Source organism: Mastigoproctus giganteus, chromosome 2, assembly GCF_048544385.1.
Source record: "Mastigoproctus giganteus isolate SK-2022 chromosome 2, ASM4854438v1, whole genome shotgun sequence".
NCBI lineage: Eukaryota > Metazoa > Arthropoda > Arachnida > Uropygi > Thelyphonidae > Mastigoproctus > Mastigoproctus giganteus.
The window spans coordinates 190,013,774-190,040,582 of NC_143576.1; the positions used below are offsets into that span (position 1 = coordinate 190,013,774).

Consider the following 26,809-nt stretch of genomic DNA (forward strand, 5'->3'; position numbering starts at 1 on the left):
TTGGTTGACATTTGATGCTTGCAAAGAATTCTTTCTCCATTGACAGAGGTAAGTGTCACAGATTGGAAGAGGAGGAGGAGTCCATGGTGGTTGAGTATAAGTTGCTACCTGCTTTACGGAATGGATGGAAATATTCCAAACTTGCACCAGTTCAAGAAGGTGAAGACCAGCTGGTTTTACTATACTAGGCTTGTTTCTGTATAGGATTTCTAATGGTGGGTTAAAAAGGTATGACTGAACGGGATGAGAGGCACAACTTTGTATCTTGACAGCATATTTCAGTAACAGTGTTTTCCTGCGTAAAGTTAATGGGGGCTCGTGAGCATCAATGTAGAGACTATGTGCTGGCGACGTTCTGAACGCACCAATTGCAATTCTCAAAGCACTGTGTTGAATAGGATCAAGCCAGCGTAATGCACTCTTTCTGGCAGAATCTTATATTGGTGCACCATAATCGAGACGGGATCTGATTAATGCCCTGTATAACCGAAGAAGGGAGGTATGATCTGCACCCCATGTTTGGGCAGATAAAGCTCTGAGCATGTTTAACTTTTTTTAGACATGAAGTCCGTACATTTTTAATATGGTCTAGGAAATTTAACTTATTGTCAAGGGTTAATCCTAGAAATCGGATGTTGCTAGTGACCGGGACAAAGATGTTAGAAATTTGAAGTTCAGGATCTGGATGAAGTTTGCGTTGTCTACAAAAATGGATAGCAACTGTTTTCTGCTGCGAGAGCCGATAGCTGTTGGGGCTCGCCCATTGTTGAATTTTATTAAGTGATATCTGAAGCTGTCTTTCAATAGACTTCATGTTTTGAGAATGACAGGAGATGGAAAGGTCATCTACATAAAGGTAAGTCTCAACTGTATTTGGAAGTTGCTTAGTGACAGAGTCTATTCTCAGAGCAAAAAAAGTGGCACTCAGTACTGATCCCTGTGGAACACCTTCTTCCTGGATGAAAGTTGCGGAAAGGGCATGTTGGTATCGAACTTGAAATGATCGAGTATGTAGAAAGTTCTGAACGAATATAGAAAGGTTGCCTCGTAGTCCGAGAAGGTAAAGATCACTAAGTATACCATACCTCCAAGTGGTATCAAAAGCCTTCTCTATGTCTATTGAAACCATTACTAGATGTTCATGTTTGACAAAAGCATTACGGATGGCAAATTCGGCCTTGACCATAAGATCTAAGCATGACCTGTTTTGACGAAAGCCATATTGACTATGGCTCATTAGCTGTTCCGACTCAATGATCCAGACGAGTCTTCTGTGGATAATTTTCTCAAGGATTTTACCGAGGCAACTTGAGAGAGATATGGGTCTGTAGCTATTCGGGTTGGATGGATCTCTTCCAGGCTTCAGGAATGCCAAAATTGTAGAGTGATGCCAAGACGCTGGAAAAACATTTTCTAAAAATATGCGATTGTAAAAGACCAGGAGGCGATGCAAAGCTTTGTCATCAAGATGTTGTAGCATGACATAATAAATCCCATCTGGCCAAGCAGCACCATTGCGAGCTGTTCTAATGACATGTAAAAGTTCAGAATATTGCAGAGGTTTGTTATATGGGAGAAGACGTGCAGTTTGAAAGTGAATAGCTTGCTTTTCTTTAGTGTTTTTGATTCTTTGGAATGAGGTAGTATAGGCTGACGTTGATGAGTTTTCTGCAAAAGTACTGCCTAAGGCATTAGCTATATCTACAGGATTAGAGAGATCTTTCCCATTCCAGGAGAGGATCGGAGAAGGTATGGTAGGAAACTTACCAGACAGCTGTCTAATTTTTTTCCATATTATTTTGGGATCAGTATTTCTGTGAAAACTGGATGCAAAACAGATCCGGGATTCTTTCTTTGCTTGCTTTTGCCCTTAATTTCTTATAATTAATGAGATTGACTATGCTCGGACATTGCCGAAACAAATTCCAGGCTTTATTTTTTGCTCTCTTTGCTGTGGTGCATTTGTCATTCCACCAGTATAATGTTTTCAGTCCAGGGGATTTGATAGTGGTATTGTGTCTTTAGCCACATTTAGAAGATGCGACGTGATGTAATCTGTCACATCATCAATATGCTGGAGACGGATTTTTTCCTCATCAAGATCGATTGATGATTGAAATTTTGCCCAGTCTGCTCGGACAAATTTCCACTTTCTGCAGGGTTGAATTGAAGGAGTCTTTGCTTTCAGAAAGTTGCATACTATTGGAAAGTGGTCACTGCCCATGGGATCGTTTATTACATACCACTCTATGGCTGGGACTAGTACTGGTGAACAAATTGAGAGATATATTGCTGAGGTGTGTCCTGTTGGGAGCTGTACGTGTGTCGGTGCACCTGTATTGAGTATAGTGAGATTTAGTGCCTCCAAAAAACTTTCAATTAGTCGGCCTCGTCTATCCAATTTAGGAGAGCCCATAATGGGTGGTGCCCGTTAAAGTCCCCCAATATACAGAGAGGTGGAGGTATCTGTATGAAGAGGTCTTCAAGATCTTTTAAAGAGGTACTACAGTTTGGGGGTAGGTACATTGAGACCAGTGTTATTGCACTATGGAGAATTATACGAACAGCAACAGCTTCTATTTTAGTTTGGAGTGGGATATGTTTAGTTGGGATCTTTGAATTTACTAGGATTGCCACACCACCATGGGCAGCGTTAGCGGTATTTCGATCTCTTTGATAAATGCAATAGTTCTTTATCGAAGGAGAAATTTGTGTGGTTAGGTAAGTTTCCTGTAAACAAAAGGCAACCGGAGAATATTGGTTAATTAGGTATTGAATATCGTCTGTGTTGGAACGAAAGCCTCTGCAATTCCATTGTAAGATGCTGTGGTTCATTTTGGTTTAGTTGAGGATGATTCATCTGACTGTTTTTTGTTTGTGGAGGATTTTTTTCGGTCTTTTTTTGGGAAGGTAGGGCGTCCAGTATCCATAGTATCGTTTGCGTGAAGTTCTAGTAATGGTTCTTCATGATCTGGGTTTACATCTACTTCCATACTACTGGTGGATGATTCAGGTTTATTGTTGTTTTTATTAGTTTTTAGTTTTTCTTTCTCATGTGGGACTGTCCGAGTCTCAATTGGGATATTAATTGGAGTGTTGGTCGATTCACTGATTTTAATTTGATGTGTGTCTTTTACAGAGTTTGATAATGTGTTTTTAACCCAGTTAGCTAGAGATGTGCTGGGAGGTATTGATACATCTGTTTGAGCTGCTGTTGAATTAAAGCTTCGAGTGTGAGATGCATATGAACGACTGGGCATGGTCGACATAACCTGTCTGCGTGCCCCGGGGTACGTAACTTTGTGCTCTATTTTATATTTTTGGATTTTCTTCCCTGTTTTCCACATTTCACAAGATTTGGAAAAGGCTGGGTGACTTTCTTTGCAGTTGGGGCAAATGAGATTTGAGGCTGAACAGTCTGTTTGTATGCTTCTTGGAACCACAAATTGGACAAATGGCATCACCTCTACATGCTTGTTGCAAGTGTCCATATTTTTGGTATTTAAAGCAACGTAGGGGATTAGGTATATAAGGCCGTATTCAGCAGTTTAAATAGCCAGCTTTTACTGAGGATGGTAAATCTGGGGTGCTGAATGTTAAAATTATGGATCGGGTTGGAACAAGATTTCCATCTTTTTTGGTCTTTATACGTTTTGCACTAATTACTTTTTGATTGCCCAGTTTCTGCACTAATTCCTCTTCAGATACTGTAATCAGGTCCAACTCTGTGATGACACCTTTTGACGAGTTTAACGTATTGTGGGGAGTGATCGATACCGGTAGCCCAGCAAAAGTTGTTGTTTTAAGCAGCCATTCTGAATGTTTTGAGGAGGCTGTTTCAATTAGGAGGTCTCCGGATTGCAGTCGTTTAACCATTTTCGGTGTTCCAGCAATGGATTCCAAAAATCTTTGGATGACAAATGGTGATAATTTGCCGACAGGCTGGTTGGAGAGCGAATGTATTACAAGGAAGTTTGGCATCTCATTGCACTGCGCTTCTCTTCGGAGCCTTTTTGGTTGGTTCAGGTCATCATTTGGTTTGTCTGGCCTTGAATTTGAAGGCTCTAGTGGTGGATAGTCATTTATATCCATCGTTACTCCTTTTCGCCCTGGAGGATAACTTTTCCACCAGGTTACCGGCCCCGCCACGGGGAGGCAGGAGCAGTGCCGCTCGGAGGCCAAGCGGTTGAAGTGTTAGTTAATTAGTAAAAATATAAATAGAGGAAAATGTAAAGAAAGATGTACAGGAAACCCTTGATTAATGCGGTTTTGAACAGTGCGATTTTAATTAGTGCGCAAAATTTTTTTGATACTATCCCCTTAATATATGCGTTATCAAATTTGATTAGTGCGCTGTTTTTTTCTTGCGGTGCTTGGCAACTCACAACGACGCCTGAAGCGGCAAATACGTGACACGCACTCACCAGGGTCTTCTAACTTAAATGCATGAGAATCGACTCCGAAATGCTTGACAGCAGCACCCCATACCACTCTGAAATTGAAATTTGCTCTGGTAACTCATATTCTTTTATTATTAATATTAAACTTCTTTAATATTACGATATTAAAGAAGCAGTTGAGAACATACACAAATCGTGGGAAGAAATGACGAACAGCTGCATGAGAGCAGTCTGGCAGAATCTTTTGCCTGAATGCGCAAATGATTTTTGCGGTTTCATTAATCCTGTCAACAAAGTTATTGATGAAATTACTACAATTGGAAAAGACCTCGGCTTTGAGGAAGTAGATTCAGAAAACGTTGGAGAATTATTGGAATTGCATTCAAAAGACTTAAGTAACGACGATTTTCTTGAAATTGAGCATCAACATGCATACGAGGAAGAAGACGAAAATGAAGCAGAAGAAAAGCAATTTGCTCCCAAAGAAATTTCATTCAAAAAATTTGAACTATTTAATACACTTTAAAGAGCAAAAGAACTCGTACTAGAGATTGATCCAGATGCAGAGAGAAGCATGAACATTCGTCGAGGGTTAGTAAGCAAATTGATTGTTATCGCAAAACCATAGAGGAAAGGAAGAAAGCTACCACTGTTCAAATGAAGTTAGATAAGTTTTTTTGCAAAAAATAAAATTTAAATCATACTATCTTTTTTTAAATTTATTCCTTAATAATTTAAGAACTATGCAGTGCATTATAGGTACGTATTGAGTAAGAAAAAATGTTTTTACAATTTCATAATTTTCAAGGATTCATTATAATTATTCCCATTGTTTCTTAAGTTTGATTAGTGCGGTTTTAATATGTGCGGTATATTTCAAGGATTCATTAACCGCACTAATCAAGGGTTTCCTGTATTTCCTTTCTGTGTTCTACTTGTTACTTTTCAAGTATAGAACTGTTTTTAAAGTAAGACTGTTGAAAGAAATGTGAACGTAAAATATAATTTCAGTCGCTTATCAAGAGCACTTTATGAATCGCAAGAATATAGCTTGGCCTCGAAATACGCTTGACACCCGGGGCCAGAGAGGAAGTCAAAGAGCTCCAAGTGATTAGTGGAATTTGGAGAACGGTAGAGACAACAGATGAATTTGACACAATGAGGTAGAGAGAATTCAAGTCAGAAAAGATCGAAAAGAGGAGATTCCAAATTACCAAGTCATTGACAGAGAATATTGGAATGGATATATGCACAAGTATCACTTTTGAGGTGAAAGGAATCATACAGTGAATAATTTGGGCAACTGAGATGAGCATTAGCATTAGTAGAGGCATTTGATGCAAGAAAGCAAGCTTATGCAGCATCAGCCAAAAAAAAAATAAATAAATAAAAAAAAATAAATAAATAAAATAAAAATAAATAAATAAAATAAAAAAAAAATAAAAAATAAATAAATAAAAAAAAATAAATAAATAAAAAATAACCACTTCCACTTCACCCCTCTGTTCGTTTGAAATACCTGTCCAGCCGAGCCTTAAACTTATTTAGGCTATCAACTTCCACGACAAGGGATGGAAGTCTATTCCACCAACCAACCACTCGCTGGCTAAAGGCAAATTTCCTCACGTCTATCCTACATCTGTCTTTTCTCAATTTGAATTTATGCCCTCTCAGGTGATTATTCTGAGCAAGAGGAAGAATCCCATCAGCACTGAGCATGCTCAAACCATTCAAGGCTTTATACACCTCTATCAGATCACCTCGCTGGTGCCTAGTCTCTAGACACTGTAATTTGCAAAACTTAAGCCTTTCTTCGTAAGAGCACCCCTTTGTTCCATTCACTAATCTTTCACTAAGCAGTAGTTGAATCAACCGATAACTGAAATCCTGTCAGAAAAAGTACATGGGGTTTGGCAGACTGCAAGTATAAATGGACATCGTTGAGATTAGACTTGAGACCACGTATATTTGTGAAATGAACTTGGAAATGTTTGGGAGGTTTAGATCTCTTAGCAGATAAGCTTACTCTATTAGTTTTACAATTCATGGTGTATTCAATAGTAAGAGGAAGTGGAGCGGGGACATGCTGTATGAAGTAATGAAAGTTTTGAATATGGAGTACACATGGTAAGAATATACCAAGATCCTTGACATAACGTGGCCTCCACAATGATTCCCGCATACACACTACTCGGACTCCTTCCAGTCACTGTCTGGCAGAGTAGAGGTAGCAAGATTATACACTAGCTGATCCGGAAGCCTCCTAAAGAGTTACCTATAGGTTCGGTCTGGTGTAGTAACTAGCGGCTGGCCTGCGAACACCATTTTAGAGCTGTCCCCTCGAAATTCAATGCTTTACTCAAGTTTTCATGTATGCATATTTAATTTGGTCTTCTTTCCCATCTATTCATCTAGAGAAATTCCTCAACAATAAAAATTGAATCTTCTGATGCCTAAGTAAAGTAACTCAGAATCCACCAATCTTGAAGTCTTTCCAACCTGCAGTCATCCCTTAGAAATAACCTCTTACTACTAGAAACCTTGCTACTTTGTCTTAACTCATAACAAGTGAGATTGACATCCCTAATATCTCTAGAGCTTTGACAAACCCTTAAAGAGAAGGAAGAAATCATTACCGACCGTCCATCAGGCAAACACTTGGACCTCAAGTATGGTATATCTAGATGTATCTCTGAATGGTCCAGGTTATTCCTGCAGATCATCTGCATTCCTTCATGGTCATCGTGCACCCAAAGGGCAATGAACTCTTCCAACAGGACAATGTGCCTACCCACTGAACCGTGGTGACAAGAACATGGTTTGAAGAGCATTCCACCATGGAATGGCCTCCCCGTTCACAGGACATGAACCCAATGGAGCATCTTTGGGATGCTGTGGAAAGGTCCGTTCGAGCTTGGATCCTCCACCAGGAATGCAATGTAATTATGGACAATGGTGCAGCAAGCATGGATGGAAATACCTGTGGATTGTTTTCGTGAACTAGTGGACTCAATGCCTCACCGTGTGACTGGCCTTATCCGGGGGAAAGGTTGGCCTACATGTTACTAGGTAGGTATCCCATGATTCATGATTTCTGTCCACTCAGTGCACTGTGAATGTTGACAATCACATACATGGTGGTGGTGCAGAATTAGAATTTGGGGAGTACAGAAAGGAAAGACAGGATAGGAAGGAAGGAGGAGTTATGCTATTAGTTAAGAAACACATAAAATCTAAAGTAGTGCATACAGTTGACATTGGTGGACAGTCCAATGTTGAGATAGTTTGGTTCGACATAAGCACTGGGAAAGGGAAAATGAGAGTAGGAGAGTGTTATCGGTCTGACTCTGATAAGTACAACAAACAATTATGCAGAGAAATAGAGTGGGCCAGTATATAAGAATGTCTTGTAATGGGGAATTTTAACTTTCCAAATATTAACTGGAACTTGTGGGTTGGGCACTTGCACGCTAGCTAGATATCTGTTGATTTATTGGATGATTGTTTTCTATTGCAATATGTTCGAGGGGCAACCAGAGGGAGTAATACTCTTGATCTGATTATCAGCAGTGATTATTCAAGTATTAGGAATTTGCAGATTATTGATGAGGGATTTACTTAAAGATGTAACTACCACCAAGGGTAAGTGAAGGGTTTTTGCTTTTGTAAAGGTGACTACAGTGGTCTCAGACAGCTTTTGAATTCTATACAGTGGGATCAACTGATGATGTTAACAACAGCGAATTCTAAATGGGATGCATTCAAGGAAGTAATCTTGGAAGCTACTAGGCTTTCTGTCCCAACTAAGAAATACTGTTCAAGGTTTAGGCCTAAATGGATGGTGGATTAACTAATGAGACTCATGGCAAAGAAGAAAAATGCATGGGATACATATATATTATGGTGACCAGATAAATGTGCACATGAAAAAGCCCACATGAAAATTCTGCACAGAAAAAACTCCACTGTCATAAATGCTCATCTGAAAAATACCCACACGGAAAATTGCTCACATGGAAGAATGCTCATATAATTTTTGTTTACAAAAAACAAATTATTTCATATTTCAAAACGTAACAAAATGTTGAATTTATATATTTTATTTAAACTTCTATACGATGTATTTTAATATAACTTTTGATATAAAACCTTTGATTTTAAATAAAAGTAGAATATTTGGATGTACATGTTTGTAAGGGAAATTACACGAAATAAAATGCTCTGGTTTTATTGCAACTATAGCCTTTTATTTTATTTATAAAAATAAATTATTTTTTCTCTGTCTTTCAAAGTGAACAGTTAACACTGTTTGGTTTTTTATCAACAAGCAACTAATTCAGACCTATTTCAGTGATTTATTTGTTTGTCAAGGATTTGAATAGAATTTTCATTACTGTAAGTTAACCAATCTCTGCAAGTATTTCAGTTTGTCTTCTACCTGCTCATATTCCTGCACAAAAGTGGCAACCAAGTCATGGAGTGCATTATAACTTCTCTTTTCCACCTCTTGACGGACCTGCCTGTGCATTTGCCAGTGTCAATCTGTGGCAAGCCAGGTCTCTCTTCAGTCCATCACACAAAAAACCGTACGCTAGGATGACTGCAGTGGAATAGGGAATTAAGTGAATTGTGAAATCCCTCACAGCAGTTTGTAGTTTTAGGAGACCATTCAAGAGCTGCATCATCATGATTCCATATTCTTATTGGAAACTAGGGATCTCTACCTGCTGCACCCTCAATGTATGTGGAAAAGAAGTACGTGAGCATCTCATAGCTATCTTCATCTGGAAATGTGGCGGTCAGCTCATCAAAGACACACCTCACATCATGGACTGGGACAAAGGTTAATGCAGCAAGAGACTTCACAGCTTGAGTTTTATATTTATATCAGTTTCAAATTCAGTCTTCAAGTCAATATTGCTGAGTTTCCTGATGACACCCGATGAGATGGAAATAGCACCCTTTGACCTCAGTATGTGGAAAGGCAATCCTCACTGCATTCATGCAAGCCTTCTCAAAATCCACTAAAACCTTCTGATGCACCAGATTTGGAATCAACAGCTTCATGATTTCAAACATTCTATTAGAATTATCCAAGTTCTTTTTCTGTAACAAAATGTAGATACATGGCGGATATAGGCGGGTGAGTTAGCCACCTTGGCATGCCACATAAACAGTTGGTAAAACATGTTTGAAACTTTATCAAAGGTACCATCTCCATAAATTGTATCTTTGTTCAATACAACCAAGAGTTCTTTATCACCTAAAACAAGAGTTCTGTCTGGTTCATCCACACCCGAATCATGAAGTATCAGTTGACGGTACTTCTCAGGAATGTCAAAGTTTATTGTTGTTGGATTAGGCAAATGACTGTCTTTTCTGTGATTGAGAAGATTTCTAGCAGGGATGATTGTTTGGGCATATGGGTCAGTACATCATTATTCAACTCTGACAACACATTCCCCATCAAATTGCAGGGAGTAGAACTAACTACTCTCATGTATTGCTTCATTTTGCTTCTGGCAACATTGGCTTCTGCTTTTTGAGGACAGGAATCATGACAACGTTTGGTTGGTTGTTGTACTATGTTGCCATCTTTTGTCTTCATAACTCAATGACAATTGAGAGTGCAGCAGGTAGAGATCCCCTAGTTTCCAATAAGAATATGGAATCATGATGTTGCAGCTCTTGAACGGTTGTCTAAACTACAAACTGCTGTGAGGGATTTCACAATGCACTTAATTCCCTATTCCATTGCAGTCATCCCAGCCTGTGACTTTTGTTTGATGGACTGAAAAGGGACCTGGCTTGCCACAGATTGACACTGGCTAATGCACAGGCAGGTCTGTCTAGAGGTGAAAAAGAGAAGATATGATGCACTGCATGACTTGGTTGCCACTTTTGTGCAGGAATATGAGCAGGTAGAAGACAAACTGAAATACTTGCAGAGATTGGTTAACTTACAGTAATGAAAATTCTATTCAAATCCTTGACAAACAAATAAATCACTGAAATAGGTCTGAATTAGTTGCTTGTTGATAAAAAACCAAAGTGTTGACTGTTCACTTTGAAAGACAGAGAAAAAATAATTTATTTTTAAAAATAAAATAAAAGGCTTTATTTGCAATAAAATCAGAGCATTTTATTCCCTGTAATTTTCCTTACAAACATTTACATCCAAATATTCTACTTTAAATTAAAATCAAAAGTTTTATATCAAAAGTTATATTAAAATACATCTTAAAGAAGATGCATTTTAATATAACTTTAATATAAAATCTTAAGTATTTTAATATAACATCTTTTAAGGAAGGATATTTGGGTTTCAATAATAAAAGATTAGGCATTTTAAAAAAGGTTTATTATTGATGGAAATGTGCTCAGTCTTCTTTAGTGCGTGGGTTTTCTAATGTCTGGGGCTGGTTGATGTCGGCGTGTTCTGGTGCTTGGAGGGTTCATGTAGGGGAAGTATGAGCATATTGAGGTATTTTAGGTTATTTATTTTTTCAAATTCAGTGTTTTTAATTTAATGTAATTTTAATTTATTTGATTTTATCCCGGAAATTGAAAAAAGATCTCCTATTTGGATATTGAGGTAACTCTCATATTTATTATTATATTAAAATACATCGTATAGAAGTAGAAATAAAATATATAAATTCAACATTTTGTTGCATGTTGAAATATGAAATAATTTGTTTTTTTGCAAACTAAAAATAATGTGGCCATTCGTCTGTATCAGCATTTTTCCAGTGTCAGGTGTTGTTGTTTGGTTTTTAGGAGCATTAGGTCCTTGAGGTTTGTTATTTGTTATGTTATTTGGTTTTTAGGAGCATTAGCAACTAAGGCCATATTGCTCCGGGATATGCGGTGGTCATTCCTTGACCTTTCCGCATACTCCGTATTTGGTGGTGACGGGCTCGAACCCCGGTCTAATCAAGAAGCATGTGCTACGCACTGCTGCTCCTTCCCACCTGGCTACGGAGGTGCCAGTCGGATTACTGTTTCAAAACTTCTGATGTCAACGTTTGTTCAGATCGTGTCAGTGAAATTATTCTTGTAGAAATGGAATCCTTTATTCCACACTCCACTTCAAAATCTCGTCCTTTATCTAAACCTTGATTTTCCAATAAATGTGCTAAGGCTGTTTAAGAGAAGTTTTTCTTCTTCAGTTTCATTTTCTGCCTACACCAAAGCTCGCATCAATTGTAAAGCAGTTATTAATCAGTCCAAACTAGAGTTTGAACAGGCTAAGAGCAGAAAACTTGCTTCTTGCCCTAATGGCAGCCGAGCATTCTGGTCCCTTGCCAAAGCTATTGGCCGCAACTTTTGCCCATCTCTGCTACCTCCTCTGTCCAAACCAGATGGTTCTGTTGTCACTTCAGCCAAGGATAAAGCTGACCTGCTAGCATCCGATTTTTCTTCCAACTCATATATTAATGATCTTGGTAAAACACCTCCCATCATTCCCAACACACTCCATTCAATGCCTCCTGTGGTCTTCCGTCAAAAGGATGTCAGAAGGATTTTGACGAATCTTGATGCTAAGAAAACTCCAGGTCCCGATGGTATTTCTCCATTTGTTCTCAAAATCTGTGCTCCTGAACTTACTCCTATTCTTTACTGCCTTTTTTCACTTTCTTATTCCAAAGGTGTTTTTCCTTCTGCTTGGAAATTTGCCTATATCCAGCCAGTTCCTAAAAAAGGGTGAGAAATCCCTCCCATGCAATTATCGTTCCATTGCAATTACTTCTACTCTTTCTAAAGTAATGGAGAAATCAATCAACCTCCAACTCTTAAACTACCTAGAAACCTTTCGTCTGATCAATGATCGTCAGTATGGATTCTGTCAATGTCGATCCACTGGTGATGTGCTGGCTTATGTTACCCATTTATGGACTAATTCGATGGAAAGGTTCGGTGAAACACAAGTAGTTGCTCTTGACATCTCAAAGGCTTTCGATCGTGTTTGGAATAAAGGTCTTCTAAACAAGCTTCCATCTTATGGTTTGCCAACTGTTTTTAGTAATTGGTTATCCAGTTTTCTCTCTGATCGCTCACTGAGGGTGATGGTAGATGGCTGTCTGTCTTCTAACTTCTCCACTAATGCCGGTGTCCCCCAAGGTTCAGTTCTTCCCCCACTCTTTTCCTCTTGTATATTAATGATCTTCCATTCACTGGAAATCCTATCCATAGTTTTGCCGATGATAGCACATTGCATTCCACTTTCCAATTTGAGAAAAATTGCCCTGTTCAATCAACTTCTCGAAAATCTGCTACCAATTCCTTAAATGCCGATCTTCAGGTAATTCTCCAGTGGGGCAAAGACAACTTAGTTGATTTCAACCCTTCTAAAACTCAGTCTTGTCTTATATCTCGCAAAAAAAGATTCTTCTGCTCCTATGCTTATCTTTAGTGACACTCCGATTTCTAGGCAAAATGATATATCTTTTTTGGGGATTACCCTGACTTCTAATCTCTCTTGGCACAAGCACATTACAAATATTGCTTCCTCTGCATCTAAAAAACTTGGTTTTCTCTTTTGCTCTCGGTGTTACTTTTCTTCCAAACAGCTGCTCACTCTGTATAAATCGCAAATCCGCCCTGTCATGGAATATTGGTCCCACATCTGCGGTGGTGCCCCGAAAACCTCTCTCAGGCTTCTTGATTCCATTCAGAAGAGGGGAGTTAGGTTAATTAATGATTCATCTCTAACAGAGCCTCTCCACTCACTGTCTCATAGATGTACTGTTTCTGCTGCATGCCTCTTCTACAGATACTTCCATGGGCACTGTTCTTCTGAATTGGCTTCTATAATTCTCGCTCTCTCTTTCAAAACAGTCCGAACACGTGCCGCCACTAGCCATCATCCATTTATGGTCCAACTTCAAACTCACAGAACCAACTTTTCATCTTCCTCGTTTATTCATTCAACTGCCGTTTTCTGGAACAACCTTCCTTCATATGTATTTACTGAAAATTACAGTCTACAGAAGTTGAAGTCCAATGTCAACGAATATCTTCTTTCATCGTCTCAACCTCCAACCCAAGCACTCTACTAAGTACTTTAGGTTCTAATACCTCTCGTGTTTGGGGTTTACATAAAAAAAAAAAAAAATTAGCAACTAAGGCCATATTGCTCCGGGGATATGCGGTGGTCATTCCCTGCCCTTTCTGCATTCTCCATATTTGGTGGCTCATGGGCTCAAACCCCGGTCTAATGAAGAAGCATGTGCTGCGCACTGCTGCTGCTGCCCACCTGGCTACGGAGGTGCCACCGTGTGAGCAATTTTCCATGTGGGTATTTTTATTGTGAGCATTTATGACAGTGGGTTTTTTTTCGGTGCAGAATTTTTGTGTGGGCTTTTGTCAGGGAACCATATATTATCAGGTGACATAGAAGAGTATGGTAGAAGTATGGAACTAGGTAGTCTGTAATAAATTCACAAAGGAGGTTAGGCAAGCAAAGCCTAATGAGGAGAAATCTTTGCCAAAGGAGGCAAAGAAAAACAACAAAAACATTGTAAACTTCTAGAATTGATGTAAACCCTAAATGGAAGGGGATGAATTAGATTGGTCCACTTGATATCGATGGTTTGCCTGTTCATGATTTTGATGGTTTTGCTAACAGAGACAAGGTGATTATCCCTTTGTATAAGGCAGTGGTCAGGCCACAGCTTGAGTATTGCATACAGGTCTGGAGGCCTCATTTTAAGATGGATGTAGAGTTGCTCGAATGAGTACAAAGAAGGGCAACAAGATTGGTGAGAGTAACAAAGGGGTGCTCTTACCAAGTAAATGCTTAAGTTCTGCAAGCTGCAGTATCTGGAGACTAGGTAATCTGATTGAGGTGTATGAGGCCTTGAATGGCTTGAGCAGGCTCAATGCTGATGGGATTCTTCTGCTTACTCTGATTACCAAACTGAGGGGGCATAGATTCAAATTGAGGAAAGACGGTTGTAGAATAGATGTGTGGAAGTTTGCCTCTAGCCGGCGGGTAGTTGTTTGATGGAAGAGACTTCCATCTGTTGGTGTGGAAGTTGATAGCTTAAATAAATTTAAGGCTGAACAAGACAAACTTGGAATGACTGAAATGGGAAGGGATTTTTTTTTTTTTTTTTTTTGCTGATGCTGCATAAGCTTGCTTTCTAGCATCATATGCCTCAACTAATGCTAAAGATAATTATGTTAGTGTACCTACTAGCTAGTCAAAATAGGTATAAAATATGAAATCGTAATGCAAACACCCTACATAAGAATTACAACTGAAAAATTAACCAAAAGAAATAAAAAGTTAGGCTGGTGAAAGTAAGAAGCCTTCACTGAGAAACAACATGCCACACTGTGACTGCTGGCCGTGACTGTTTTATGATACATCATCAATGAGCATGTGGCAAAAAACTACATGCTCTTGAAAAATTTCCATAAAATAGTTAAAGATTCCTCGTCATAAACTGTTTATTAACTCCTTGCCATTTTGACTGCTAATTATGTAAAATTAAAACATACATAATCATGGATGGTCAGCAAATGATTCTTTTTGTACTACAACAGAACAAAATAACATTTAAATAGAAATCAACTTTGCTATGTATGTATGTATGAATGTATACATACATAGTAAAAAAAAAACAAACAAACCCTTCCCATTTCATCCATCCATTCAATTCAAATGTTTGTCTAATTCTGCCTTGAATTTATTTAAGTTATCAACTCCCACAACAACAGATGGAAGTTTTTTCCAGCAATCAACTACCTGCTGGCTAAAGGAAAATTTCCAGATGAAAGACAAAGTCTGAAGATTAATAACTTATAATGCTAGTTGATTAGGCAATTGTCTAGAAAGATTTCTTACCATTGTCTGTATATCTGTTGCTGTAGGAAGACCTTCAACAATAACACTGGGTCCCAATGTGCCACCTGCATCCTCTAAAATAAACTGAAAGAGAGAATATGATATAAACATGTATATAATATTATTATTCATTGAAAAATATTATAGGACAGAACAATAATGAAAATTAAAATTAATACAACATTGGCATGAAATTCCAAATCTTGCAAACTCACAACTTGGAGATTGGCAGCTTTCGGATTTTTCTGGTTTTTGGACAATACATTATAAATTCTAGCCAAGCTATGACTCAGAATGAATAAAATACACTAAAATGCAATTTCAGTTCATAAGACACATTGAAAAGGTCAATGTGAAATTCTGATTGAAATTTTCGCTATATAACTAAGCTCTTTATCTCTCTAAAAGGTCATTTTTATAATGGAAATTGCACTACACTTTAATCATTATCATATGTTTCTTTATAAGAATCAATTTTGAATGCTTTTGTGATATTTTTTGAAAACACATTACTCTGGAGGTCACTATCATAAAACAATAAAACAATTTGCACTTTCCGGTTTATTGGGCTTTTCTGCTAATGCAATCTATTATAAACCAGTAGTAAACCAAGTGGTAAATGACTTTCATTAACCGGTACAATGTTGTTGTTGTTTGGTTTTTAGGAGCATTAGCAACTAAGGCCATATTGCTCCAGGATATGCGGTGGTCATTCCTTAACCTTTCCGCATCCTCCGTATTTGGTGGTGACGGGCTCGAACCCCGGTCTAATCAAGAAGCGTGTGCTACGCACTGCTGCTCCTTCCCACCTGGCTACGGAGGCGCCTAACCGGTACAATACCACCACTTTGCTTATTGGAGGCTTGAAGTGGTGGAACCATGTTTAGTCGCCAGAGCTACATTCCGGTCAACCCTTCCCACACTCTACCATCATGTAGTATGACTGATGACTTTTGAGGTTATGATGAACATCATGGAAAGATCCAATCTTCCTTACATTTTGAGGGTACAGCTCTAAAATGGTGTTCGCAGGACGGCTGTTAGTTAGTATGCCGGACTAAACCTATTGGTAACACTTTAGGAGGCTTCCATTCCAGATCAGCAAGTCTATAATCTTGCTACCTCTACTCTACCAGATAGTGAATGGAGGGAGTCTGAGCAGTGTGTATGCAGGAATCATTGTTGAGGCAATGTTATGTCAAGGATCTTGGTATATTCTTACGATGTGTACTCCATATTCAAAAATTTCATTACTTCATACAGCATGTCTCCCCCTCCACTTTCTCTTACTATTGAATACACCATGAATTGTAAAACTAATAGAGTAAGCTTATCTGCTAAGAGATCTAAACCTCCCAAACACTTCCTAGTTCATATCACAAATATACGTGGTCTCAAGTCTAATCTCAACGATGTCCATTTACACGTGCAATCTGCCAAAACCCACGTACTTTTTCTATCAGAATCTCATTAAACGGTTGATTCAAATACTCCTCATCTCAGTTGCCCAAATTATTCACTGTATGATTCCTTTCACCTCAAAAGTGGTACATGTGCATATATCCATTCCAATATTCCCTGTCAGAGACTTGGTAATTTGGAGTCTCCTCTTTTCGATCTTTTCTGACTTAAATTCTCTCTACCTCATTGTGTAAAATTCATCTGTTGTCTCTGCCGTTCTCCCAACTCCACTAATCACTTGGAGCTCTTTGACTTCCTCTCTTTGCAACTTGACTTCCACCAGTCCAACTTTCCTAATAGTGAGGTAATTTTTCTTGGTGATTATAATGTTCACAACACCAGATGGCTTTCATTTTCTAGTCACACCGACCCAGCTGTTCAAGATGCTGAGGCTTTTGCAATTACTAATGACCTTGCACTGATTGATCATTTACCTACAAGAATACCGGACAATCCTAACCATACAGCCAACATGCCTGATCTTATTCTCACAAACAACCCTTTTAAGCACACAGTTGAAGTGAGTGTTCCTTTAGGCACCTCAGATCACAACTTGGTGATTGTCTCTTCTCCAATGGAGCCTTTATCTCAAGGCTATTCCCAACCTCGTATTGTTTGGCATTACAAGAATGCAAAATCGGATGACTTGTGAGATTTCTTTTCTTCTTTTCCTTGGTCGGATTACTTTTCAAAACTTCTGATGTCAATGTTTGCTCAGATCATGTCAGTGAAATTATTCTTGTAGGAATGGAATCCTTTATTCCACACTCCACTTTAAAATCTCGTCCTTTTCCAATAAATGTGCTAAGACTGTTCAAGAGAAGAACGCTGCATATTGAAATTGGATTGTTTCCAATTCTTCAGTTTCATTTTCTGCCTACACCAAAGCTCACAACAATTGTAAAGCAGTTATTAATCAGTTCAAACTAGATTTTGATCAGGCTAGGAGTAGAAAACTTGGTTCTTGCCCTAATGGTAGCCGAGAAGTCTGGTCTCTTGCCAAGGCTATTGGCCGCAACTTTTGCCAATCTCTGCTCCCACCTCTGTCAAAACCAGATGGTTCTGTTGTCACTTCAGCCAAGGATAAAGCTGACCTGCTAGCATCCCATTTTTCTTCCAACTCATGTATTAATGATATTGGTAAAACACCTCCCACCATTCCAAACACACTCCATTCAATGTCTCCTGTGGTCTTCCGTCAAAAGGATGTCTGAAGGATTTTGATAAATCTTGATGCTAAGAAAGCTCCAGGTACTGATGGTATTTCTCCACTTGTTCTCAAAACCTCAGTGGCAATCTCCAAGGCAGAATGCGCTGGTCCCAAAGGACCTAGTTATTGTTCGTGACTCTATTGTCAGGGAGAAGGGAAATATATTGTGTAAAAAGGATAGATGGAACAGGACCAGGTTATGTCTGCCAGGGGCAAAGGTTGATGACGTTGTAGGGCAGATATCATCTTTTAAGGGCACAAAACGTGATATTGTTGTACACGTTGGCACCAATGCAATTAAGAGTAGGAGATCTGCAGATTTAATTAACAAGTACAGGTCAATGTTGCAAAAAAAAAAAAAAAATTGAATTAGGGTTAAATTTGAAAGAGTCTGCAATTCTGCCCAGACATGATAGGAGGAAGTACATGATGAGAACCTTGTCAATCAATTCAACCCTGGAGGGAATGTGCAAGGCTCAAGGGGTAGAATTTTTTTCAGCGTGGTCTGTGCTTGTTAATAGGAGACACTGCTTCTACAGGGATGGGATACACTAAAATAGAAAGGGTGCAAGAATATTTGCTGATGCTATCGAGGCAGTGTTAGGTGGGTCGGAAAACTACTAGTTTGGGAGGATTCACAGACTAAAAGGTTAAAAGTAGCCACTGGCAGAGGTGAAGATGATTCTTGCACAACTTCTATTAGAATAAACAGCGACCTGGAGTGAGGGGCGCTGGGGGTTTCAGGGACTGATGGCAGTCATCTTGAAACAAGTGGGAATATGGGATGTGTTAGGGTAACTAGGAATAGGAATAGGTGCATGTATGCTTGCATGTATACCATTGCTAGAAATATAGTAAATAAGTTTGATGAATTTGAGGTGTTGGTCAAGACATCAAAGGCGAATACTGTTGGGATATCAGAGATGTGGTGTCACACTGATATTAGGAATACAGAATTGGAATTTGGGGAGTACAATGTGTAAAGAAAGGATAGACAGGATAGGAAGGGAGGGGGTATTATGCTATTAATTAAGAAAAACATAAAATCAAAAGAAGTGCATCCAGTTGATATAGATGAACAGTGCACTTTTTTTATTTTTTTTTTGGTAGTTATTGGCACATCAGCTTCTGTGGCCATAATGCACCTCTCAAGGTTTTTGCAGTACATTGATCCAAGCCCGAGGCGGGATTCGAACCCGTGACCTTTGGGTTGCCAGGTAGGCACTTTGCCCACCCAGCTAGCCCGGTCGGCTAACAGTGCACTGTTGAGTCAGTTTGGTGTAATACAAGTACTGTTATAGGCCTAATGACTCGAATGAGTACAATGAACAATTGTACAGAGAAATAGAGTGGGCTAGTAAATCAGAATGTCTTATAATGGGGGTTATTATCTTCCCCGATATTGACTTGCTCTCTTTTTGGAACTTGTGGGTTGGTCACTCACACACTAGTAAGACTTTTGTGGATTTATTGGATGACTGTTTTCTGCAGCAGCATGTTCGAGAGGCAACCAGAGAGGGTAATACTCTTGATCTGGTTATCAGCAGTGATCATTCGTGCATTAAAAATTTGCAGATAAAGGAACCACTAGGTGGCAGTGATCACAGTGTACTGATGTGGGATTTACTTAAAGATATAATTACCATCAGGGGTAAAGGAAAGGGTTTTTGCTTCCATAAATCGGAGTACAGTGGTCTCAGACAGTTTTTAAATTCTGTACAGTGGGATCAACTTATGATGTTACCAACAGAAAATTCTAAGTGAGAAGCATTCAAGGAATTAATCGTAGATGCTACTAAAAGTTTCATACCTATTAAGAAATATTGTTCAAGGTTTAGGCCTAAATGGTTATCTAATGAACTAATGAGACTCGTAATAGAGAAGAAAAATGCATGGGATGCATATAAATTATCAAGCGACTCAGAAGCCTATGGCAGATATAAGCTAGTCTGTAATCAGGTGACAAAGGAGGTTATGCAGGTGAAGGCAGATTACGAGAAATCCTTGGCAAAAGATGCTAAGAAAAACAGCAAGGATTTCTTTACTTATATAAACTCTAAAAGGAAGGGGATAAATCTGATTGGTCCACTTGATATTTATGGTTCGACTGTTGATGATCCTGCTCAGATAGCAAACAAACTGAATGAGTATTTTGCATCTACATTCACATATAATTCCTAATGTATGAATGTTTGCATCTACATTCACACATGAGGAGTTATTAAGGTTTGAAAATGGCAGAAGGTTATCAAATTGTAGCAGGGTGCTTAATGATTTTGTAATAACTAAGAGCAAAGTGGAGGAGAAATTGTTGAAGTTAAACATAAGAAAGGCGCCTGGGGTGGATGGGATCTATCCAGTTATATTAAAGGAGGCAGCAAAGCCACTAAGCAAACCCATAGCCATAATTATGGGAGCATCCTTGGACTCAGGGGAAGTCTCCACGGACTGGAGATGTGCAAATGTATCCCCAATTCACAAAGGGGGATTGAAGGGTGACACGAGTAATTAGAGACCAGTTAGTTTAACTTCTGTTCCGGGTAAAATAATGGAGTCACTGGTTAAAGATGCATTGCAGGATCATATAGACAAGACTGTAGCAATAATTCAGACACAGCATGGGTTTGTTAAGGGAAAGCCTTGTTTTACAAATTTGATAGGTTATTATGATGTGGTTACAAAGGAACTGGATGCAAAAAATAATTTTGATATCATATATTTGGATTTCAGGAAAGATTTTGACACTGTTGCACATGGAAGACTATTGTACAAATTGGAGCAGAATGGTATTAAGGGTATGTTGCTACAATGGATAAAAGTATGGTTGAGTGGGAGAAGAAAGAGGATGGTAATTAATGGGTGCTGCTCTTTGTGGACTAATGTTATTAGTGGAGTCCCACAGGGTTCGGTGTTGGGTTCTCTGTTGTTTTGTATATTTTTACAAGGATATTGATGAAGGTATATCAGGTTTAGTGTCGAAGTTTGCAGATGATACAAAGGTTGGCAGGGTTGTTAATGACAGTAATGGCAGTGTGCTACTGCAACAGGATCTAGATAATTTGGGAAGATGGGCTAAGAAGTGGCAACTGAAGTTTAACCTTGACAAATGCAAAGTACTGCATATGGGTAGAAGTAACCCTATAGAAACGTACCAACTGCATGGTACTAAACATAAGGTGGTAGAAAATGAAAAAGACCTGGGAGTAATTGTACAGTCAGATATGAAGTTTTCTGAGCAATGCAGATAGGCTGCAAGGGCAGGTCATGGGGTTTTGTCAATGACATATAGGAATTTTTCTAGCAGGGAAAAAGAGGTGATTGTCCCTCTGTATAAGGCAATGGTCAGGCCACACCTTGAGTACTGCGTACAGATCTGGAGGCCTCATTTTAGGAAAGATGTAGATTTGCTTGAGCGTGTACAGAGAAGAGCAACAAGATTGGTGAGGGGAATGAAGGGATCCTCTTACCAAGAGAGGCTTAAGTTCTGCAAATTGCAGTGGGTGGAGACTAGACACCTGCGCGGTGATCTGATTGAGGTGTATACGGCCTTGAATGGATTGAACACGCTGAATTCTGATAGGATCCTTCCACTTGTTCAGATTACCAACCTAAGGGGGCATAAATTCAAATTAAGAAAAGACAGATGTAGAATAGATGTGCGGAAATTTGCCTTTAGCCAGCGGGTGGTTAATTGCTGGAACAAACTTCCATCTGTCGTTGTGGAAGTTGATAGATTAAATAAATTTAAGGAGGAACTGGACAGGCATTTAAAGGGAATGGTGTGATTTTTTTTTGGCTGATGCTGCATAAGCTCATACACTTGCTTTCTTGCATCACATGCTACTACTACTACTACTACTACTACCACTACTACCTGGTATCTCATTGTGAAGGTAGCCACAATTTGAGATAAAATCAAACGATGCCTTTACACTACTTATGTAGTTAAATTTATGGGTAAATTATGGTGTATTTACAGCAATATTATATAATTAATTCTTATTATAATAGAATTATTATAAGTATTATAATTTGCATTATAATTCTTGAAATGTTCATTGCATTAAATGTTATGTGTATCTAGTGAAGTGTGCACTAATATAACTAAAAGTGGCACCTCCGTAGCCAGGTGGTAAGGAGCAGCAGTGCTTAGTACACGCTTTCTTGATTAGAACGGGGTTCGAGCCCGTCACCACCAAATACGGAGGATGCGGAAAGGTCAGGGAATGACTACCGCATATTCCCGGAGCAATATGGTCTTGGTTGCTAATGCTCCTAAAAAAAAAAAAAACCAAAAACCAAATAACAAAAGTAACTAAAAGTGTGTACTAATTAATTTCTAGTGAACTGTTATACTAATTTTTGGTTGGTTCCACCCTGTTTTCCCAATTAGGCTATTTGAAACTAAGTATAATACTTGGAATTTGTATTATAACTCTTAAAATGTCAATAATTAAATTTTATATGTATTTATAGTGTACACTGCATTATTGTTTAGTGGAAAGAAACCTGAGGATTAGCACTAATTTTTAGAGCTAATCCTTGGGCTGGAATCACTCTGATAGACTGTTTGCTTTCAAGTTTGTGTGAATACAGTCTGGATGATGATCTGGAGCAAACTATGAGAAACATAAATCATAAACTTTGATTATCAATGAGTTATGTTTGTTTGTTATTTGGTTTTTAGGAGCATTAGCAACTAAGGCCATATTGCTCTGGGATATGCAGTGGTCATTCCCTGACCTTTCCGCATCCTCTGTATTTGGTGGTCACGGGCTCGAACCCCGGTCTAATCAAGAAGCGTGTGCTATGCACTGCTGCTCCTGCCCACCCGGCTACGGAGGCGCCTCAATGAGTTATCTAATTTGTTTTATTGATAATGGGAACTGCAATGTTTCAGTAAACTATGACAAAAGTTTGCTTGTATTCAGCTTTGGGAACATCCCTTTTCATTATCCAACAATAATCAGCTAACATGCCGGCACACCATTTGCCTTTGTGTCTTTGTTCCATCACTGTGATATCTTGATGGAAGAGCTCACCATGTTCGTTGCTGATGGCATCAAAATTGGCGGGAAGAAATCAAGGTGTGAGTGCAAGAAATGCATCGTCAATGACATGTTGCACCCCAGTTTTTCGTAAGAGGTAATGAGATCTTCCACAAGCTGCCTGTAGTTGCCGGCTTTAACATTTCCTAGAAATTCAGTCAAAATATTTCAAAAGGCTCTCCACACTGATTTCTTGCTATCACTAAGGACACATTTGAACTGTTTGTCTTTGAAAAGTTACTTTATTTGTGGACCAATAAAAATGCCTGCCTTAATCTTCTCTGTAATAAGTCTTGGGAATTTCTCTTGAAAGTATGTGAATGCAGGACCGTTCACCTCCAAAGCCTTCAAAAAATTGTTCATGAGTCCCAGTTTGATGTAGAGTTGTGGAAGTAAAACTTTATTTGGATCTACCAGAGGTTCAAATGCTACGTTCTTCATTCCAGGTTGTAACGATTTTCATTCAGGCCAACTCCTCTTCTGGTACTGCATATCCTTGGCATGGCTATCCCACTCACAGAGAAAGCAACAATACTTAGTGTAACCCTTTTTCAGTCCTAATAAAAAATGGCAATTACATTTAAATCACCACATATTTGCCACTCTTACTTCTGATAGTGGACACCTAAGAGGATGTTCTCCATGTTTCTTTTTTGTGGACGGCATATGTTTCTTTTTTGTGGATGGCATATGCAAGAGGTATTGAAGGCAGCATATTTCCACTGTGTAATAACACAGCCTTAAGGCAAACCTTAAAAGTGTCTATAAATAGTCGGCATTCTTCAGAAATGTGCCTATGTTCATTGCTGCCATTAGATCATCAATATCTTTACAAACAGTGAGTTCACCTTCTGTCTGATAGAATTTATCATAGTCTTTATTTCGAGTATGAAATGTTTCATAGAATGATCTAGACGATTCCAATTTTTTTAATATCTAAGTTTGCAGATGATACAAAGGTGGCAGGGTTGTTAATTAGAGTAATCAGATTAAGCTACTGCAACAATATCTAGAAAAATTAGGTAGATAGGCTGAGAAACATTAATTGAAGTTTAATGTTGACAAAGACAAGGTACTGCATATGGATAGTAGTAATACCAGATAAACATATCAACTGTCTGGCACTACACTCAAGGTGGTAGAAAATGAAAAAGCCCTGGGGTTAACTGCACATTCATATGTGAAGTACTTTCAGTATAAACAGCCTGCCAGGACAGCTAAACAAGTTTTTCCAATGATATATAAGAATTTTCCTAGTAGATATAAGGAGGTGATTATCCCATTTCATAAGGCAATGGTCAGTCACATCTTCAGTACTGCATACGGGTCTCAAGGCCTCATTTTAGGAACGATGCAGAGCTGCTGGAACAATTGCAGAGAAGGACAACAAATTGGTGAGGGGGAAACAAAGGGGTGCTTTTATTAAGAAAGGATCTGAAATTTGCAATGTCTGGAGACTACATGGTGATCTGATTGAGATGTTTAAGGCTTTGAATGGACTGAGCAAACTCAATGCTGACAGCAGTCTTCTTCTTGCTCTAACCACACACAAACTTCCATTTGTTGTGAATGTCAGTAATTGAATAAATTCAAGGAAAGATTAAATAAACTGTTGTAGTGCATGGATAGGTGATATGGGAGTGTTTTTTTATGCAGCTGATGCTTCATAAGCTTGCATTCTTTGTCACTACCAATACTAGTACTAATATATAACAGTTCAAATTAGGCAAATCAGAGTATTTCATAAGCAGTTAATTGAAGGTGGTATTTCATAGGGGAAAACAGCTGTTCCAAATTTCAACAATTGCATATGTTTCAGCCAGAGATTGCTGGCTATATGCTCTGAGAGTACAAAGCTCAGGATCTAACTCCAGCTAGTTGTATATTGTAACAGTGTTAATTGGAAACATGTATTCAAGCTTGAGAGATTACATAGATTGAGTCAGTGGAAGTTTTAGATTAGCATTCTTTCTTGCCTTTTGATAGCTTACAAAGGGTGTACAGATTCTTGATGAGGATTTGGTATTTCCATGGGATTAAAGCAGAACATCTGTAGATGTTCATCCATCGATGGATCATTCCCATCAGAGAATGGAGAAATTCTTTATAGGCCTCTTCAATCGGGGATGCAGGTTTTCAATCTTATTAGCATTAGCATTAGCATTAGTAGAGGCATATGATGCAAGAAAGCAAGCTTATTCAGCATCAGCCAAAAAAAAAACAAAAAAAAAAAAAAAACACAACCACTACTCCCATTTCACCCCTCCGTTCGTTCGAAATACCTGTCCAGCTGAACTTTAAATTTGTTTAGGCTATCAACTTCAACAACAAGTGATGGAAGTCTATTCCACAAACCAACTGCCCGCTGGCTAAAGGCAAATTTCCGCACATCTATCCGACATCCGTCCTTCCTCAATTTGAATTTATGCCCTCTCAGGTGATTATTCTGAGCAAGAGGAAGAATCCCATTGGCATTGAGCATGCTCAAGCCATTCAAAGCCTTATACACCTCTATCAGATCACCTCGCAGATGCCTAGTCTCCAGACTCTGTAATTTGCAAAACTTAAGCCTTTCTTTGTAAGAGCAACCCTTTGTTCCATTCACTAATCTTGTTGCCCTTCTCTGTACTCGTTACAGCAGCTCTACATCCTTCTTGAAATGAGGCCTCCAGACCTGTATACAGTACTCAAGATGTGGCCTGACCAATGCCTTATACAAGGGAATAATCACATCCCTATCCCTGCTAGAAAAATTCCTGTATATCATTGACAAGACACCATGAGCTACTCTTGCAGCTCGTCTGCACTGCTCAGAGAACTTCATATCTGCCTGCATTATGCAGACAGAACAGCCCCTCATTGAAGTGCTCTGGGTTTTTTGAATGTTGTGTATGCAGAGCACCTCACTGAAGTGCTCTGCATTCACAACATTCAAATAAATCTGTGAACACATACACACTTATACAGACAACAGAATTTAGCAATATGGACTGAAATGCTGGTGTTCTGTAAAAACAGTAACAGCAATATCAACCAAGTGTCAACAATAATAATGATAACAACCACTCTAAGTTTTAAGTTAAAAAAAAGTGCAGAATCATTATATCAATAAACAGTGTAGTATCAAAATATCAATGAACCATTTAAGAATTTAAGAGCATGAACTTGATAGACACTGGGAACATGCTTTACTAAACTTTACTTTAGAATTAAACGTTACTAATCTGTAGTAAAGTTTATTTATAATTGTGAATAGAATAGATTTATAGGTTACTGTGCTTTACAGTTTTTTTAATTTTTAAAAATTTATTTTTTAAACTTAAGGCCAAGAATGTGCTGTTGAGGACATTACTGTAATTATAGTAATATAATATACTATAATTACAATAATGCCAACATTGCTTCAAAGCACTATCAGAATATTATATGAGCTTTTATAGTGTTTGAGGAGCCGTACACTTTATTACTACAGGAGCACACATGGTATTAGTTTTCAAAAATCATGAGTTTTAGAAAATCTAGCAGTGCTCAAGTCCAAGTCAAATTTATAAGATTCTATTGTATATATATATATATATTGGAATTATGTCAAATGACGTTTAAGTTTAAATAAATAAATATTGGCTCCAGCGTTAATGCTATTGTCTGTGGACAATTAGACATTACACGCACATGGGTTGTATATGTACTTAACTTATTTATACATTATTATTTTTAAATTGTGGTGCTAGTTGGGAGTGTCAGGTTTGTAGTGACCCCAACCAACCCACTAGTTATATTTAAAACTAGCCCTGGTATGGAGAGCCTTATAAAGGCTATCCATACATTTTAAGGA

At 38.4% G+C, this 26,809-nt stretch overlaps 1 protein-coding gene across 1 annotated transcript in view; it reads right to left on the reverse strand.

Annotated features, from left to right (window-relative positions):
- Positions 1-26,809, reverse strand: part of unc79 (UNC-79 domain-containing protein) — a 1,082,710-nt gene that overhangs the window by 192,787 nt on the left and 863,114 nt on the right. The window contains exon 45 of the mRNA XM_090389680.1: positions 15,256-15,339. Coding sequence (XP_090245806.1) covers positions 15,256-15,339 — 84 coding nt within the window. The remainder of the gene's footprint in view (positions 1-15,255; positions 15,340-26,809) is intronic.